This window comes from Vidua chalybeata, chromosome 7 (assembly GCF_026979565.1).
Source record: "Vidua chalybeata isolate OUT-0048 chromosome 7, bVidCha1 merged haplotype, whole genome shotgun sequence".
Classification (NCBI taxonomy): domain Eukaryota; kingdom Metazoa; phylum Chordata; class Aves; order Passeriformes; family Viduidae; genus Vidua; species Vidua chalybeata.
The window spans coordinates 15,035,396-15,050,700 of NC_071536.1; the positions used below are offsets into that span (position 1 = coordinate 15,035,396).

At 40.0% G+C, this 15,305-nt stretch overlaps 1 protein-coding gene across 1 annotated transcript in view; it reads right to left on the reverse strand.

Moving 5' to 3' along the window:
* Positions 1-436: 436 nt before the first annotated feature.
* The window catches only part of ITPRID2 (ITPR interacting domain containing 2), a 40,433-nt gene continuing 25,564 nt past the window's right edge, over positions 437-15,305 (reverse strand). Inside the window, exons 12-19 of the mRNA XM_053947439.1 lie at positions 13,813-15,039; positions 11,096-11,176; positions 10,603-10,730; positions 9,447-9,597; positions 8,107-8,172; positions 7,063-7,443; positions 2,070-2,194; positions 437-1,675 (exon numbers count right to left, since the gene is read on the reverse strand). Coding sequence (XP_053803414.1) covers positions 2,084-2,194; positions 7,063-7,443; positions 8,107-8,172; positions 9,447-9,597; positions 10,603-10,730; positions 11,096-11,176; positions 13,813-15,039 — 2,145 coding nt within the window. The 3' untranslated portion in view covers positions 437-1,675; positions 2,070-2,083. The remainder of the gene's footprint in view (positions 1,676-2,069; positions 2,195-7,062; positions 7,444-8,106; positions 8,173-9,446; positions 9,598-10,602; positions 10,731-11,095; positions 11,177-13,812; positions 15,040-15,305) is intronic.

Sequence of the window (15,305 nt, forward strand, 5' to 3'; positions counted from 1 at the left end):
GATTGCCACGTGTCAGAGTTTGTGTTTCAGCTTTTCAATGTGCAGAATAAGGTTTTCAAGAAAACCCTGCCTCTACTTACAGGGATGAACTCTGATGAGAGGTCACCTCATCAACTTCTTAGACCAGCAACAGAAGCCAATAACTTTAAGACGGTGGTTTTAAGTGCTAACACTGCTCTCACATTTCAGGGTCCCTGAATATCTGAAAGCTTTTTCAAAAGCCAAGTCCCGAGCTTTCCTGCCATTCCCAATTCTGTGTACTGTTTTTTAAGTGCTAACACTGCTCTCACATTTCAGGGTCCCTGAGTACCTGAAAGCTTTTTCAAAAGCCAAGTCCCGAGCTTTCCTGCCATTCCCAATTCTGTGTACTGTTTGATCAAATCTATCTTATTTTGCTTAAGAGTAAACCATGCACAATACAAAACACTGACACAAATTATAGGCAAAATAAATATTTTATTGGTTTAATATACACTTTTTTAAAGAAATCAGCCCTTGTGTGTCTTCCTAACACAATTTAAAATTTTATAAACTTTTTCAAATAATATTGTAATATTTGAAACTAGTTTTGATTAAAGACCTTGACATAGTGTGAAGAGTTTTAGTAGATGGAAAAGGCAAAGGAGTAAAGAGAGCTCAAGCACAGCCAAAAGGGATATTACATATCCACTAAATGTCTATTTGACCACATAAAAACTCCAATGACTTCCAATTTTCTCCATTGGAACAATTGGATATTCACCAGGCTGACTGAAAATACACTTTGTGAAGGATGGAGAAGGAAAAGAGATTTTTTCCATTTTCCCCATAATATAAGCAAGGTCATTCATGCATTCCAAGTTGAAAATCCTAACTGCTTTCAGAAGACAGCATTTTTATTGCATTTTGGTTAATATGAAGCAGAACTTCTCTTGGTATGACTGTGAGTAGTCAACACCAAAAAAAAACATCCCAGTGCTTAAATAAGGCACTTTCCTATAAAGGGATAAGCAAACAGCAAGGAAGCAAATAAAATTAGTTAAAAGTTGTCTTCTACACAAAGATAAGGCTTTCAGTGTCAGAACTTTAAGTAGTTTTAAGAGTAACCTCATGTCATTCTAACCACTCTGCTAATAGTAACCGCCTCAAGAATTAACAGCAATTTGTGTAACAGGATTGTTTCTTTTGAAGTGGCACTAAGTAACAGCAGTGGAAACCATTATTGGTTATTTCAAGCTCTTAAAGTGGATCAGTTATTGCACAATAAATACCTCACAGAGGTCAGTGTTTTGGGAGGGGTTGTTGTGGGGTTTTTTCTATTTTTTTTTTAAAAAAAAAGCTAGGCTGAATGTGTATGTGTTATTTATAAATTGGTTACATCTGGAAATCTTCAAGTTTCATGATGCATCATTGGACAAAGAAATTAGCTACATAAAAATTTACATCAGGGACATACAAATAAATACAAAACCTTTCAGAGTGACATAATTTTGCTGATGCTTTAAGGAAAGTAATGTTAAAGTGTCTAAGTCCTTACAGATGAACTCAAGGAAAGGTCCACATCAGAGAACCAAGCGCCAAACACAGTAGCCCATCTCAGCAGCTTTAACACTTCCTGAAGCAAAACCAACTCGGCATTTTCACCAGTGGGTGCTGCCCAAAGCAGAATCCCATTGCACTTCCGACTACATCCAACCTTAGAGAAAAAAAAAGTAAGATGAAGACCTAAATTAGACTTTTGGAAGTCTGTTTTTTATGTTTAAGTATGTATTTTGATACTATTCATATCTAAGGCAGGCAAACTGCAGAAATCCTCTTGCATGATGCATTCACATCATCACAGAGCACACTGAAACTAAACATCAAGGATGACTCTATGAAAGCTGATAGTAGAATGGGCCAAACTACAAGCCAGCTACTTTCCAAATCTATCCAGGATTATCAGTATTTTCTGTATTTAATAAACTTCAAATTTGATCACTTATGTTTCAAGGAGAAAATGCAAACAAAGCAAGGAATAAGTTAGCAACGATATTTAACACAATGAAAATAAAAATAAAATCTGGTTCTTGCAGATCCCCAAAGATTACCTGTAGTACCAGTTTCATGGCTGTGTATCTTGTTTTGCAGTTGCAGATCTGCTTTGGGGTGATACAGCTGCTAACAATCCACTTACTATTTCTCTTCTTATTTCACCAACAATAGATTCCTTGATCTGAAAGGGATTAGCCAAAGTTTAAAGGTCAGCAATTTATATAAACAATGGATAAAATGAAATGATATTGCAGATATGTTTGACACTACTAACATACACCACTAAAATTCAACTTTCAAAACTGTGACTGGAAAAAACATTAGAATGAAAAAATAACTGCAAGTAATTCTGAAGTTCTTGCTAATTTTATAAATGAAAACCAAACTAGTTCTGTATTTCCAGATGGTAAATATATTTATGTTTTACACTTAAGATACCTGGTTTTATGCTAAGAAAAGAATACATTTCAACTATGCAAAGTTCTGAAGAAAAACATTTTAGGATGTATACATCAAAAGCCTCCCAAATGCACCATTTTTTGACAAGCTGTTATTCTCTTGAAAAGGAAGGCAGGATTGATCTCCTCCACTAATGTATTACACAGTAGAACAGGTCCAAGTCCATGAACATAAGCTGTGGTTTTCAAATAATTCAAAAGGAGACAAATCTTAATTGCATACTTTCAGCAGGAAAGACAAAGAATTTCAGCAGTTGCTCACATCATCAATGGGCCACTGGGGTTTAATCTATGCCAGTGAAGGCTATTTTTCACAGGATTGTGACAAAGCATTTACCCATTAAGTTTTATATAAAACACACCTAGGAGTTTCTAGTAGCAGGCATGTGAGTGTGGCTGAGGCTACAACAAAAAAAAAGAACAGAGCACTGATTGCTACAGTAAAGAAAACGAAGGAGAAAAGGAAGCAAAACACAGATCTACAAGAGCATATTATGCTGGAAAAGAGCAGGGAATGACAAAGAACAGCAATATGGGCTTCTTGCAAGTACAAGAAATCTTTGGCACCAACTTATTTTTTTGATTGGTCTTCAGGAGGGACAAGTCAGATACAGTTCCAAAGACAGGAGGACAACTGTGAGAAGGTGCAGGGGGGTAAGAGCCAGAGCCTGGCCCAAGGTCACACAGAAGTACTCAGCATCCCAGTTAAGCAATACATTTTTCTTTTTCATGTTAGTCTCCCCTTTCCTGGTGCGTCAAAAGGATTAAGCAACAACGTCAGAAGGGTGGCAGCAGCATTAGCAGCAGGTTATTTATCCCTTGTTCCCTTTGGCAGGCAATTCAATCCCTAAACCATTACTGTGGCAAAGTTCCTCATTTCATTACTACTTTGCATCAGGCAGAAATTCAGAGACTATAATATTATTGGGAAACAGGTTTCCAGTTGGGTTGTTTGCTGATTAACAGACAAAAGAAAAGCCATTGTGTAACAGAGCCTGTTTCACCGACAGCTGAAAGCCCAGAGATGTCTGTGCTGATGCACACACTGATGTACAAAGCTTTAGAACCACTGTCAGCATAGTAAGGGCTTTGGGATTTAGAAATGTAGGCCCAGGGAAACCTGCACACAGCACTCCAACTGTCCAGCAAGCATAAGAGAGCCCCCAGTGCTCTCTCCACCTTTCTTCTTCAGTATCTCATGGGGTGGATCTGTGAGCATGCTATAGAACAGTCATTTTGTACCCTTCTCTCAACAGACGGACAAAAATAAAGTTCACTTTCCAAAAAAAAGCTCATAAAAGCTTCCCAAATTAGCAAGTAAATGATCTAGTATGACAGACAGTCTTGTAACAAAGTAGAGACTGGAAGCAAAGCAGCTCCTGTTCTATTCTCAGCTCTCCCAACAGCTTCTGGCTTGACCTTGATTATTTGAGCCCTCTGCTTCTCACCTTCCTGTCCGGACGACAACAAGGCCACTCTCCACTGCCTCTTTCCACAGCCTCTGCTTCCTCCCCCTCCAGACTCAGCAAGGTCACTCCTGCGTGGTGAGCACAGCACTGACTCCTGCAGTGACTCAGTACCACGCGTGTGTCGTGACCAATGGCCAATGTTTGCCTTTTTCATTATAAATAATTTAGAGCAAAGTGCACCTTCTATTTGCTCTGCAGAGGGCACAGCCCACTGCTAAGGCTTCCTCTGTACAGAAGACAGAAAAGCAGTCAATGAATGTTCCGTCAATTTACTTTTAGCAAGTGAATGAAAAATTGATCATTTGAAAAATGAGAGCCACTTATTTATGCTATATTTACTACGTTGATACAACACCAATACTCAATAGTGCATTGAAAACACAGTATCACACTCATTTTTACAACAGTAAACCAATGACCTTTTCTTCCTAGAAAAGAATTACCATTACTGCAATATTATGTTGCTGCTAAATAAAGAACTGATTGAGAGTGAAGTGCACCACTTGTGGCAAATCTGGAGATTGGTGTTCTTTACTGACCAATGAAAAATGGGGACAAGGTTTTTCACAGTGCTTATGCTTCTGATCTTGAAATAAATTTTCTACAATTAAAATAATTCCTTCCTACTCTGTTTTTTTCCCATGCCACTTCTTCGTGGCAGCAGCTGGTGAGATTTTATGCTCAAGATAATAAGATGAGGAACCCAACACCTGCACACATGAGCAACCTACAGACATTTTGAGGGATGTTGAGCTAACATGGATTTGAATGGAAAAGGGATGATTTTCTGCCAGACCATCTCTGTCCCATTAAGACTCATTACAGCCTCTTAAATCAGATGATGACATGAAAATCATACATTTCCTTAAAGTGCAACTTCATTACGTGTCATTTATAATGAAGAACTGTTAACAAAATCAAAACTTCCATTGCTCTTAAGCAGAAAGATCTTTAAACTAGCACACATCTTTTAAACTGGAGAAGAGCAGAGTGAGAGGGCCTGGTAGCCCTCCTAGTGACCCTGTGACGTACACAAGTCAAGCAGTAAGTACTTCATGTGATAATCCTGTGGAAGCAAGGCTGTATTTCATCAAGAGAGCTACTGTTTGCTATTTTAACACTTCATGTTGCTGAATGTTTTTCCGAGGGAGTTAGTCCATTAATGCCAAAAGTTAACACCATGGGTTTTTTCATGGAACAAATAGTTACAGGTCAAAGTTCACACGCATTACAGCCCACCCAGGCATATCACACCCACTGCCTGGCTTCTCTCTCCCCAGCACAAGCTCACACAGCTACAGAGAATGGGAGGAATAAGCAGGGGTTTAATATTTGTGAGTGCATACATCAAGAATGCATCCTACCAGATTTCTTTCTTTTGACAATGAAACTGGAATTCTTTTGCTAACAACAGGGCTATTTCAGCAAGGCATTATTTCAATTTATGCTCTGTTTTAATTCTTATGAAATAATAAAGATTCTCCTGATATGTGTTTAATAGTAAGTTCTGGGTCTGCAAAATCTACCAAGTGCTTTGAGCCAACGCATCTCCACTCTGACCTGCAAAACTCCTCATGCTGAGAATCTTGAGTTGATCCAAAACCTACTGCCAATGAAGTTAAACTGAGGGACAATCTCTCTGTGTGCTCAAATACTCACAAAGTGACTCAAGCTCAGTTGTTTGCTGACTACTCATCTTTGAATAGTAGCCTCTCAGTTCAGCGTGGATTCTTTCAGCATTACAATGTCCTCAGTGCCACACAAACCAAATAACAATCTCTGTGCAAAGAGTACACATCTTTATTTGCTATCAACTAATGAAGCTAAAGAGGAACTTTCATAGAGGCTAACCTCTGAAAAAATATTGACTGAAATAATTCTGTCCTTTGACTTCAGGTCACTTTTTTTTTTTGTCTCTGCTGCTTTTGCAGTACTTTTGAATTACAGCTCTCCTTCCTAAGCTTCTCCTTTAGCCACCCTCCACCATGACACCACTGCCCTCACACATGGATTTTTACAGACAGCCTGGACACGAAGGCCACATCCTGGCTTCACTGCAGAATCAGAAGCACAGTGCAAGGTGTGCTAAATATCTCACGTGCCACTCTTCTGATGAGTGGCATGCGTCTCATCCATTTCACAGACAAAGCTAAAGTAAAGCTGGTTCCAATTATCCACAGCCTCAACACATGCAGACCTGGAAGGCACCATGGCATTACAGCCTGGCCTGTTGTACATTTCTAAGTATGACATCTTACCTAGTCTTTAATGGTCTATGGCAGAGCCATACAAAAGCTTCAAGGGATAAACTAAAGGCTAAGTGGTCCTTCTCTTGTGAAGAAGAGGGAATAAAATCCACATGTTCTCAATGCCCATTTCTGTATTTAGAGCAAAGTTTGCTCCACTTTTCCACAGGCATTTCTTTTCAGAACAAGTAGTTTCTTTGGCTTCTTTTCCCCATTTATATTACTTGCCAGAGAGCTTTTCTGTCATGCCACTAACAAAACACAGTTTTAGTTGTGTTTCTTAACTTGGCCCACAGGAAAAATAACCAAGCACTTCTCACTTTCATTGACTGTCAATAAAACTAGTCCAATACAATTGGTCCAAAATCAGTCAAACTCTGAAATAACTTCCCACCTGCCTTCAGCTTGTTTCACTTACATTCCTATAGTCCTTAGTGGTTGGGGTAGAGGGACTGGAAAGTATGCTTAGCATTTACTACAGCATTGTTTCAGTAACATTATTTCACCACTCAATGAACTCCAGTTTGGCATTTTAACAAACAAACATGACAGAAATTTTCACTTGGGAATCTGAAATACTGCTGCTTAACCAAGTAGTAGAGACAGCAAGTTCTTTCCCAGCCATACTTAGCTATTAATTTACATGCTAACCACTACCACTGGAAAAAATATCCACTGCTTTGCACATAAATAGAGCTGTGGCTCCAACACCTAGTGACATGTTCTGAGCTTTCAGACACAGCACAGGAACAGTATGGAACCTTGGCTGGAGAGGGAAGAGAAAAACCTCAGTGGGCAGGAGTTACAGCCAGCCTTGTCTTTAGGTTTCAGAAAACTCAGTACAAACATCCCAGATCTCAGCCCCTCTTTCCTCACCTCCCGTATGACTTGTTGCAGCTCCTCCTGCTCCACTGCTTTGTGGATTTCATCAACTGAAGGCATGAGAGGGATTTTTTCAAGTTTGTGCTCCACCTCTGGCTTGGAGTCTGCAAACTCCTCAGAGCTTTCCACTGGCTGTCCAGTGCCTGCTCTCAGAGGGGGAGTTGGTGTTAAGGCAACAGAGGCTCGGTATAACTTCTTGCTTTGACTCTTAGCTTTTCTACCTGTGTGACCAGAGCACACTGAAGAGGAATCCGAGTTTCCATGGGAGAATACAGACTCTGTTCCTTCTGCTGGGAGAGTTTCCAGTCCAAGCTCTCCCAGTCCTAAACCCAGTTCAGATTTCAGAAATGACTGCTCCCGAATAAGCTCAGAGACCTAAGGATTCAGAAAAGAAACAGTCCCAAATATGCACACAAAAAAGTCACATACAGACATAACTATGTTTTCTTGCTACTTATTTAATCACTTACTCATTCCCTCCATGCAACAAATACAGCTATAAAATAAATATATCTTTTGCCTTTATGACTGCAACAAAGAGGATCATGAAAAGGAATGTGCCTTTTTAAAGCCAACATAAATAAAAATTGTGGCTCTTCGCCAAGCCACCAACTTTTGCAACACGTATACATCTTGCCAGAGCCATTGACAGACACACACGTAAGGGCTTGATTTTCATTTATTTGTTCTTTCTGTTCTGCAGTTTTTGAACTACTTATTTTCAGTAGCAGAAAATGCATAGAAATATAAAAAATAATTTTCCCTAGAAAATTCATGCGGTAGTACCACCATTTGTATCAACTAAATGAAAAAATATCTCACTTCTACATATTCCTCTTAAAAACTAACAAGACTCTACAGCCACTTACACCTATATTTAAATCTACTTAAGGAAAATTGAAGCTGTTTTCAACAAAGCTATTTAAGGGAGAAAGTATTTCTAAAATTATGTGTCAAATTAATCTCCTACAACCTATTTTAAACAAAAGCCTTCCCAGCTCTTTTCATCAGCAAAACACAGAGTAAACAATTACTTACTGGTTCAATGACGTTCAATGGAGAAGGACATGACAGATTATCAGCACTTCTGCTTCCATACAAACCCTGAAAAATTAAGTTAATGCACTTAGGACTTTCTTAGAGCTTTCAGAAGCTAGTATATAAACATGCTGCATCTCAGACAACTTTCTGTAAAACCAGAAAGTTGGAAACGGGAAGCAGAGCTGGTTGGAGAAAGTTAATTTCAGTCATTTTTAAAGCTGGCCCTCTTCTATAAAAGGATTTACAAATAAAAAGTTATTTTTATGGTTCAAAGAACGCAAGTTTGGCTTGAGATCACAGTAATACCATATTTTCCTGTTCTTGGGTTTCAATCTTTTTCCCCATGACAAAATACTGAAGAGGAAGATGTGGCCTGTGCTGCTTCTACAGAAGAGGGTTGGATAAGAAAGGGAAATGAAACCCAGGAAAAACATATGATATTTTTTGTCTGTGCTTCTTTTGTTTGGCTGATGACAGAATTGCAGCACAAAAAGAGAGGAACAGTCTTTTGCTGAGTGAAAAATAAGAGTAAGTATATTGCCATGCCACCAATAAACACAGACAAATGCCTTTTATCCCCATTCTTGTGCTTTTGGGGAGTGTTTGTGGGAGCAGAGCTTCCCCCACGGTTTGTCAGGGAGCCATGCATTCATCTGAAGGAGCTACAAAAGGCAATGGAGGAAAAACCTCATGACAATGGGATTTTCCCCGTTTTTGGTTTGGGTTTTTCTGTGTGGGTTTTTTTGGTGTTTTTTTTTTTTTTTTTTGTTTTCGTTGGGGTTTTTTTTGTTGTTGTTGTTGTTGTCAGGGGTTTTTTTGTTTTTGTTCCCACAGACTGGCAGAGCTAGAGAGAAAGCACACTCTGTTTCTTGGGAGAGAAACACTGTGAATGTCTCGGCTCTCTGCCCTCATCTCTCAAGAGAAAACCCATCACCATGCTCCAAGGATTTTAGACATGAACCTCAGCTACCAAAACTGTGAAAATTCAGGGTCATGAAGAGGAAAAAGAAAAAAGCACTGACAGAAGAGGTCTGCCTTTCTCAGCCCTAAAGTCCCACGAGGGCTTATATATTGATATATATTGACCAAGAAAGTCACACACCTTTTCCCCAAGGTGAAATACTGACTGAAAATGAGACAATATGACCCTGATAATACACATGGCATCATTAGATTCCATCCCACTCCAAGAGTTGTAACAGTTATTATTTGTCCCTGCTCATTGCAGGAGGGTTGGCTAGATGATCTTTATCCCTTCCAACCCAAACTATTCTACAATTCTGTGATGAGCATTACATTGAGAAAAAACATAATGTTGTTGCAAAACTAATACTTACTATGTGTGCCTGAGGTCTGTAAGGTGAAGACAAGTGCAGGCTTCTGAGCTGGTCTTCCAAGGCAAGCAGACGTTCTTCCAACTGCATCTCCAACTCCTGTAGCTCCATGCGGACAGACTTCCTCAGGCTCTGCAGCTGATCAGCTTCGAATCTACGGCAAGGCCATCACAAAAAGGACAAAGGCATTCACTGCACTCAGCTCACAGAGGTGACTGAGCAGGACAGTGCCACAAGTAAAGGACTTCATACAAGGGAATTCAAAGCAGAACACAGAAATGTTAGCTGAGTGCCTACATGGCACAGAAGTCTTTTTCCATTTATAGAAAATATGTATCAGTCCATAGAAAAAATAAAACAACATAGTGTACCACAGAACCTTCTCCAAAAATTTTAGCTTTAAATGCAGAAGAAATCAGTATTTCTACATATATCTAATCAAATGCAATTTAAAACTGATAATAACAAGCAGCACAGAGTAATGCAGTAATCACATGCACCTTCTCCTGCGTGATTATAGATTCCCCAGCACTCACAGCTACATTTTGGCCAGGAAGCCACAATCTAAGGCAGCCAACTGATTTCAAACATGTTTACTTTTAAAGTGATAAGCCAAGAGTTGATTCAACTAAACTAAATATATTATCAGTTTCAAAAATTGTTCCAGATCTGCTGCTACTGCAACTCCTGGAGAGCACAACCACACAGAGCCAGAATATGAATGCCATCTGTAGCCTGCTGAGTAGCCACTGAAAGATGGAAAAGCATCTGAATGCTACAGTGTTCATTCTTTATTTACATCTACGAAGATGGGTGTGATCTAAAATAAAATCTTTAAGATTTTTTCCCCTGCAATATCCTATGTTCAAGTCTCTTATGATAACAATCCTTAAAATCTGCAGCTGTAGAATCACTTTGGAGAAAGGATGCAGAAAAAAAAATCATTAGTAAGAAATAGGGATTGGAAGAAACAAAGAGTAAAAAACTCTAGAATGAAGATGTATAAAGAAAAGAGTAAATAAGATTTTGGCAAAAAACTCATCTCCAACCCTGCTCAAACTGAAACTAATAGATTTCTTGCTGATTTCAAGGGCAGTAACATTTTCTGATATGCCAGAGTCTTTTCTCTTTTTTTGTTTTTTAAAATAGGTCATTATACCTTTCCTCCTCTGTCATGTGCTGATAAACTGTGGTCTGTTGACGCAACATAGTCAATTCCAAATCCATCATTTGGGTTCTGAATAAATTTAGATTTCTCCTCACCACTTGTAGCTCCTGGAAAGTATTCTGGGGAAATAAAAATATAATACTGAGTTATATGGGAAAACAAATTAAAGTAAGTTTGGATCCTGTAACCACATTTGCCCAGATGAGCCCTTTGAGTTAACAGCACCTCAGCAACTTCAGCATATGATGGAAGCTGCATGTTGTGCCATCACGATTACTCACAAAACAGCACTTTCAGCTGTATCATACAAGCAAACACATGAAAGAGTATTTAGATTAATTACTTTTTAACATTATTTGCAGGAAGCTCTCTCTTGAGAACAAAGACAAGGAACAGCCCAAAGTTAGCACAATCTGTGACACATTTAGGATGTTTTCTGTATTTTATTTTGACTGAGCACCACTCCGTAAACAGGGTCACTTACTTCATAGAGAGGTAGAATGGATGATCTCTGAGTAGTGTAACCAGTGGCAGCTGAAAGATCCTGACCCCTCATCACTGGGTACTAGTGGGAAGAAACAAACAATTTGAGATTGGAAATCAAATGCACAGACACTCCAAAAGCAGCCACTGTTTAAACACAACCTTTCTGGCATTGAGATTTCTGCAATCCATGGAATTACTGTGCTGCAAATAGGCAACCTTACAAAATGGCAGCACCACTTCTTAACTGACACGTGCAACAAAGCTCAGCAACGAAAGTGTGCTGCTGGTGAAAAGCCAAATGAATCCTGTCTAACACACTGAGTAGAAATAAAAACTAACTCTTTCTGCACAAAGCATTTTATGCTTGAAAACTTAGTAGTCTCAATGATAAAAAGAACAATTCCAAAACCAAAACTGAGTAAATTAAACTGTGTCCCATTTTGAAATCATGATTGTAGTCAAATGTGTCATGGGATTTTCTTCAGTTCTTAGTTTGGGGAATTTTTGTTCATTTTGGTTTTCAATCTCACTATGTTGCCTACACCCAAAGACCCCAGCTTGCTAATGATCTCTCATGAAAACAAGATTGCTGAAGAATTTCTATTTGCATGCTGCAACACACATGGAGCAAATAGATAAAATCCAGGGGTTTGTTACATGTAGAGACACAGCACAACAAAGAACAGTGGAAACAGCAAAAACATTTACCTTCTCAAACATGAAAGACAGCTTGTCCAATATAATTTTGAAAGAATTCAAAGGACTATTGATATGCCATGGAAAATCTGAAGCATGTTCATTCATATAGAGAAGTTTTGCTCCAACATGATCACATCAAGGGGATGGGTTTATCTTTCCTCTGCCAGCTTTCTCTGTTCCCTGTTCTATCAGCAACTTATCTACTCCTCCTTATTCTCTCTTAAAATCAGAATCATATATTTAAACATCTCAACATTTTCTTTAGCCATTGAGTATGCTATGTGCCAAACTCGATCTCTACTGTAGGAAACCAATCTCTGCTGTGAGAAGGACCAAGCCCCCAAAATGAAACTAATTTAGACAAAATATGCTTGAAGAAGAACAAGTGGGCTAGATGTTATTATCCCCTCCAATGCCCTTTTTTTTTTTTTTTTTTTTTTTTTTTTTTTTTTTTTGACTGAACCAGCTTGAGTACTGGATGTAGTACAGAGATTTCTTTTTCAGCAGGTTTAGTTAGCATGGGATGTGTGGTAGAAGTATTGAGCACCTTACACAGATCAAGGCTGCAATTGGTACACTTGGGAGAATTCTCTAGAGAACGTTAAGTTCTGCAAACACTTTCTCCCAGGCACACCATGAACACCACCTTGAGCAATGGGTGACTTAAAACACAGGTGACCACAGCCTCCTGCTGCAGAGCTGGTCACAGTACCAAATCTTGTTCTGAGAAGCAGGGCCAGCTAATAGAACCAAAAGAAGACTGGACTCACCTCTAACTTCTGACAAGTGGCAAAGTCAATAAAATAACAGGGGCCCAAAAAAGCCCACTACAGCCTCCCACCTGCAATATGGTGCAGGCAGGTGCATGTTTGCCCTTGGGTTAAATGCACAGAAATTTTAGGTCTACAACTGATAGCATTCACATATTCACACATAAATGAACAGTCTGTAACTGCTTTGCCCACATAGCGTCCTGCAGGAGCTTGCAGGATCCTAAGTTGGATCACTACCTAAGAAAACAGCAGAACCAGGATGGCAGAGGAAGAACAGCTGGCAATTAGGACAGGAGGAGCAGAAGGTGTGGCAGAAATCGGTAAAATTTATGCGCTTGCATTCTCAGGCTTTTCTTCTCTGAGTGATAAGATGGACAAAACTTCACATGCTCTGACAAAATCAATTTTTAATAAAAGACTGATAGTATCAAGAACATGTTGGCTAGCTCTAGAGTTACAAGTGAAAATGACTGGCATGAAGCAGCACAGAAATACACAGAGATCAATCACTGACATCATTATTGAAGCTTTGTGACTTGTAAGGAAAAAAAATACATTTTTAACAGCTGGATGAGAAGTATGTCAAAGAGAAGATAAATAAAAGGATTGACCAGACCATTCTGTGATTCTATAAATATGCATTTTTAAATCTAAAGCTAATGATTCCCATCTTAAAATAAAATAAGAGCTGATAAAGAGTACACTGTTCCTCCCTTCCATCCAAGAATGTTCATAAAAGCTAAAAAATAAAAAATACTGGAAAAAAATCCGTCTGGGTCAACTGCAACTAGAAAATATTAAATGCAAAAAAAAAGTGGAGCATTGAAAAGATGATCCTAGAATCACAGAATATGGAAAGGACCCACAAGGGTCATCAAAGTCCAACTCCTGGCCCTGCACAGGACAGCCCCAAGAGTAATACCATGTGCCTGAGAGCATTGCCCAAATTCTTTTTGAACTCCACCAGGCTTGGTGCTGTGACTTCCATGGGGAGCCTGTTCCAGTGCCCAACCACCCTCTGGGTGAAAAACTTTTTCCTAATATCTAACCTAAAACTCCCATCTTTGAACACTTTAAACTTGCCTGTTTAAACAGAAGCTCCTAAAGCAGTAGCTAATCAGACTTGAGCGAAATATCTTGATTTTTCCTAGGCAGTTGAACTATACAAAGGAATATTCAAGTTATCATCTTGGTTTGGTAAGGATAAAATAAGGAGCCCCTTTGTCCAGGAGCTTCCTCTTACCTGCGAGAGGTTCTGGAGAGAGTTTCTGATGTCATGTAGGACCCTGCGTAGCTGCATCTCCACAGTGGAGGGTGGGTTCATGGCAGGAGGACGATGAGGAACTCCATGCCTTGGAAAGAAGGGACAGCTGAAGGGGGAAAGCATGGCACTGAAGGAAGAGCCAGAGATGCTTGGGACACTGTGGGTGCTGAGCGTCCTCATGTGCTCGCACAGCGGCCTGTCCTGCCACTCGCTGGGGAGGGAATGGAGGGAGCACGTGGAGCGGGACATGGCTGCTGGCGTGTGCAGGGGGCAGCTCTGTACCCTGGTGGGACTGAGATCCTCAGACAGCCTGCTGGGCCCAGCCTGGGGCACCTCTTTCTTGGAGGACGAAGGCGCAATAAACAGTGTGGACTTGCACACAGGATGGCTGGAGGCTGCCTCATCCTCACTTCTGTCATTTTCAGATGCTGCTTCCTTGTCCTCCTCCATTTGTGTGTACTTGTAGGTGAAAGAAGGAGGACTGCAGAGAGTCTCTTTTCCTGGAGTTAACTGAACATTCACAGAGGACACCACTTTCACTGGATTCAGCAATGCAGTTGGGAGAGACTGAGACCGCCTTAGAGGATAGCCCGATTCAGCAAACCAGAGTCGCTGCTTCCTCAGAAGATCTTTTGACTTAAGCAGAGTGCACCTGGCCTTGGAGTCAGGTGAGCTGATGATCCTCATCTCAGCTCTTTGCAAGGCAACCTGAACTCTGTCCACAGATGATGTGGAGGAGCCATCACCTTCCAGAGACTGCATCGACTTGAGGATATGGTGTGTGTGATACTGAGGAAACTCAAACACACTGCCTTCCTCCAGCAGGTCTGATTCTTTTTGCACACTGGAAATGTCTTCCTCTTTAGAGCTGACCTCTCCTTGGACTGTCTCTGATATATGAGATGATTTGCTTTCTTGTCCTTGATTTTGTTCAGTTTTACAGTCACTAAGTTTTCTGTCTTCACTGCTTCTGCTATCAGAAGATGCCCCTACCTTTCGTCTCTCTACTTGAGAGATAATATCCTCTTCATCATCATCATAATCCTCCTCCTCCTCATCATCTTCCTCCTCCTCCTCCTCAAACTTATCGAAACAGGGCAGTTCCTTGGCTATCGGTGTCTTCTGTTCCTCACTGTGCGATGTCACAGTTGTTTCACTGTCACAGCTGTCAGCACTGCTTCCCATGCCCTGCAAAGACTCCTGAACCTAGGAAAGACATGAGACAGCAAAGGAGTGAACGTACTGGAGACTCGACTACTGCCTTCTCAGGAGTCAGGCCCAGAGTCCAAGAATACCTTCATTGGGCATTGGGGCGGGGAGCAGAAAGAATAATGCACTTAGTGTGCAAGAAAAATGGTGAAGGAGAACAAAGAAACCATAGTATCAGATACATTAGGAGTACAATGAAGTATGGCACAAAAAGGAGGTTTTTATTTTCCTAAAGAGAAAAGTCTTCACATATTCCTTTGATT